The sequence below is a fragment of the Wasmannia auropunctata genome, unplaced genomic scaffold, assembly GCF_000956235.1.
Source record: "Wasmannia auropunctata unplaced genomic scaffold, wasmannia.A_1.0 LD336111.1, whole genome shotgun sequence".
Taxonomy (NCBI): domain Eukaryota; kingdom Metazoa; phylum Arthropoda; class Insecta; order Hymenoptera; family Formicidae; genus Wasmannia; species Wasmannia auropunctata.
The window spans coordinates 3,407,339-3,410,636 of NW_012026779.1; the positions used below are offsets into that span (position 1 = coordinate 3,407,339).

Sequence of the window (3,298 nt, forward strand, 5' to 3'; positions counted from 1 at the left end):
AAAAGATTAATTATTTTAACTAGTGAAAGGTAGATATTCGTGTGTGCGATATTGTCTAAAGGATTATTTCGGATTGCTCTTTGTTACTGAAGGCACTAAGATTTGATTTATTTAAATAAACGCTCCTATAATACTAAATAAAATTGTAGCATTTGCTTACAATTTTCATAGAAACTGAATAATCGCTAAAGCACTCAGCCAGTCTTGTTAACTCACGTGACCAACGTCCACGTATCTGCTGTACGCAGTACAGGTCACGTGGGCTCAACCTACAGTCAGCTCTCTTCTTGCAAGAAGTTAGCTGCGTAAACTCTGCAGGTTCATCGTGCTGTGTCTCGTGCTTGTTAAAAAAGATTATTTTAACTAGTAAAAGATAAATATTCGTGTGTGCGTATTGTCTGAAGGATTATTTCGTTATTGCTCCTTGTTATTGAAGGCTATATAAGATTTGGTTTATGGTTGAACGCTCCTACATATAATAGTAAATACACAAAGGTACGTATTGCATGGCCATGTTGAATTTCCAAAGACGCATGCTACGAAAGAAGGAAAGTGAAAAAAAATTAACGAGTGTTAATAAGTAAGTTTAATAATTGTAAATTAATATTTTTGCTATAGAGAAACGATATACTCGTATAATGGCAACGGCCAAAAAATACCGTTATAAATTAGTGGAATTTCTTGATTATGAAAATGCTACAAAAAGTATCGATATTGTTCCGACGAACTGGATAACGTACGATGAAGAGACACACGATTTATTCACTCCATTTATTCCGGATAACAGTAAAGAAAATTTGAGTGAATTGAAAAATCGTGTCAAAACAGAAAGATCTCCATTAAAATCTTGGCCGAAGTTCCGTGTCGCTGTGAAAGGATATGCCGGTAAATAGAAAAAATTACTTTGTTGTACGTCTACATCCCTTTTCACGCATGATGCGCGTGTTGCCAAATGTTAAACAAGGACAAAATAATATATCACGCGCATCATGCATGAAACGGAACGCCTATATTAATATGTGTCTGTTCTATCGTTAACTTTTATACACACGATTGAATTATTCGTATCTTTTTAGTATACATCTTTTGCGTTAGCTGTAATTAGTTATTACATTTATACCAATGTTTTTTAAAATATATAGTTTTACAAATATTTTCTAAAGATGTTAAAAGTATATATAAAAATCATTTTATAATTTTTGCTTTTTTGTAAAAATGAAAATTAATCCAGAAATGAACGTCCCATCGTGTGTAGTAAAAGATAAAAAAATTATTGTGTGTACTAAAAGTTGGATTTAATAATTTTTCTATTGTTAGATACATACAATCAAGCTGAAAAAAAAATTTCAAAATTAAGAAATACGACATACGCTTTCACCACCGATAATGATGAGGAAGGAGCTAGGAAGAAACTTCAACAAAAAGAAACATACAAATTGAAAGGAAAAAGAAAGGATGATTTCAATATTTTGAGAGGATCTGTTAACAATGATTTGGAACAACCATTAAATAAAAAAAATATTGGATTATGTAAGTACAATATACGTATTATAAAATATAATAATTAAATATTTTTTATTCATTTTAATTATTAATGAAAATACATCTTTATTCACACAGACACACACACGCACACACGCACACACACGCACACACACGCACACACACACGCACACGCGCACGCACACGCGCGCGCGCACACGCACACGCACACACACACACACACACACACTGCTTCACCATTACTTCGTGTTAATAAGAGCCACAACATAAATATCCTAATTGCTACATGCCTATATGATACATATGTAGCAGCAATGTTTCAGTCCTTTAGACATTAAGGCAGCTATTGGTTATTGAAATTAATTATACAGAAATATTTCAAATACTAAATCACTAATGTATACTATACATACGAGAAGCATATGGAATATACTTTTCAACTTGTCATGTCCTACGAGCAGCGTATCCACCTCGCTACTTGAGACTAGAGAGTAGAGAAGTAGAGAGTAGGGTGAAGTAGAGCATAATTGACCCGTGTGCATAATTGTCGCCATGTGTCGAAAGTCAGTTGCGACGCTTATTGACTTACGAGCATTCCACAAATTTAATGACTGGTATGGTTACGAACCATTTATATTTTATGCCAGAGAAAGGCAATATATACCTTGCGATTTAATTGTACATTCTAAACTAATCAAAAGTCAGCAGAATATCTTTCCTTTATTCTCGATATGTCAATCTAAAATACATGATAACTACAATTTGATGTACATATTCCACGTAATGTATTTTGTATTTGTGAAATCGATCCGTGTCGACACAATAGACGCGATAATAATATACCGATTAAATCTTGGCGTTTTTACAAATCATTGGAGACGATACACTTTCCAAAATTACCATATGGTAATTTATAGGCTGGAAAAGTGCTCAATGAAAGGACAAATGTCGGAATCGGAAGCATTTGCATATGTATATTATATATTTTACCGCGTTATGTAGATTATTTAAAGATTTTATATGTATACAATTGTTTCATATATTGTGTATTTTTTTTAGCGCGATTCATTAAGTTCCTTTTTATTATAATATACATCTCTTGTCACCGTTATTCTCCCATTACGTGAACATGACACACCTTAATTTATATACTTTATATTACATTTTTGAAGATTGCAAATTGATTCTTAAATCTCATTATTTATTATTTATTTAAGAAACAAATTGCAAAAATCAGTGACCAATAGAGTTGCAATATTAAGTTTTATAGGCTTAAGTAGTAGAAACTAAATAAATGAGCTTGCTTCATTGTATCAGTCCATCGCATAATGCTATATTCCTCCAGGTTTTTGATAAATATTTGAGTTACTTCACATTATTTCACTTTATTCACACACAGGATGGATGTTAAAGCGAATGAATCGGTATATATACATTTCATATCCTATAACATGATTTGCTCATTAATGAATTTTCTTTCCTTTCACTTGAAATATTAAATTTGGTTTCATTTAAAGAGCCATTACGTAGGTAATGGCGTCTTGCGTGAAATCAAATTTGAAAGCAAATACTGTTATGTCTTTCTCTTAATTGACGAAATATAAATTGTATCGTAAAGGAATATAAAAAAGACGAAAAGTAAGCAATTAACATTTAAGGAAACTCGTACATTCGCCCAAATTGTGAAAACAGCTCCTGTCCAATTAGAACAATACTTATATTATCAATAATGAGTATATATTACTGTATGTGTACTATTTATGGAATATTATAATTATATTAATAATAATAATAA

The 3,298-nt window shown here is 31.5% G+C and overlaps 1 protein-coding gene across 1 annotated transcript in view; it reads left to right on the forward strand.

Annotated features, from left to right (window-relative positions):
- The first annotated feature begins 469 nt into the window (after positions 1-469).
- Positions 470-3,298, forward strand: part of LOC105450519 — an 18,926-nt gene continuing 16,097 nt past the window's right edge. Inside the window, exons 1-3 of the mRNA XM_011690404.1 lie at positions 470-495; positions 619-885; positions 1,318-1,481. Of these exons, the coding sequence (XP_011688706.1) occupies positions 639-885; positions 1,318-1,481 (411 nt within the window). The 5' untranslated portion in view covers positions 470-495; positions 619-638. The remainder of the gene's footprint in view (positions 496-618; positions 886-1,317; positions 1,482-3,298) is intronic.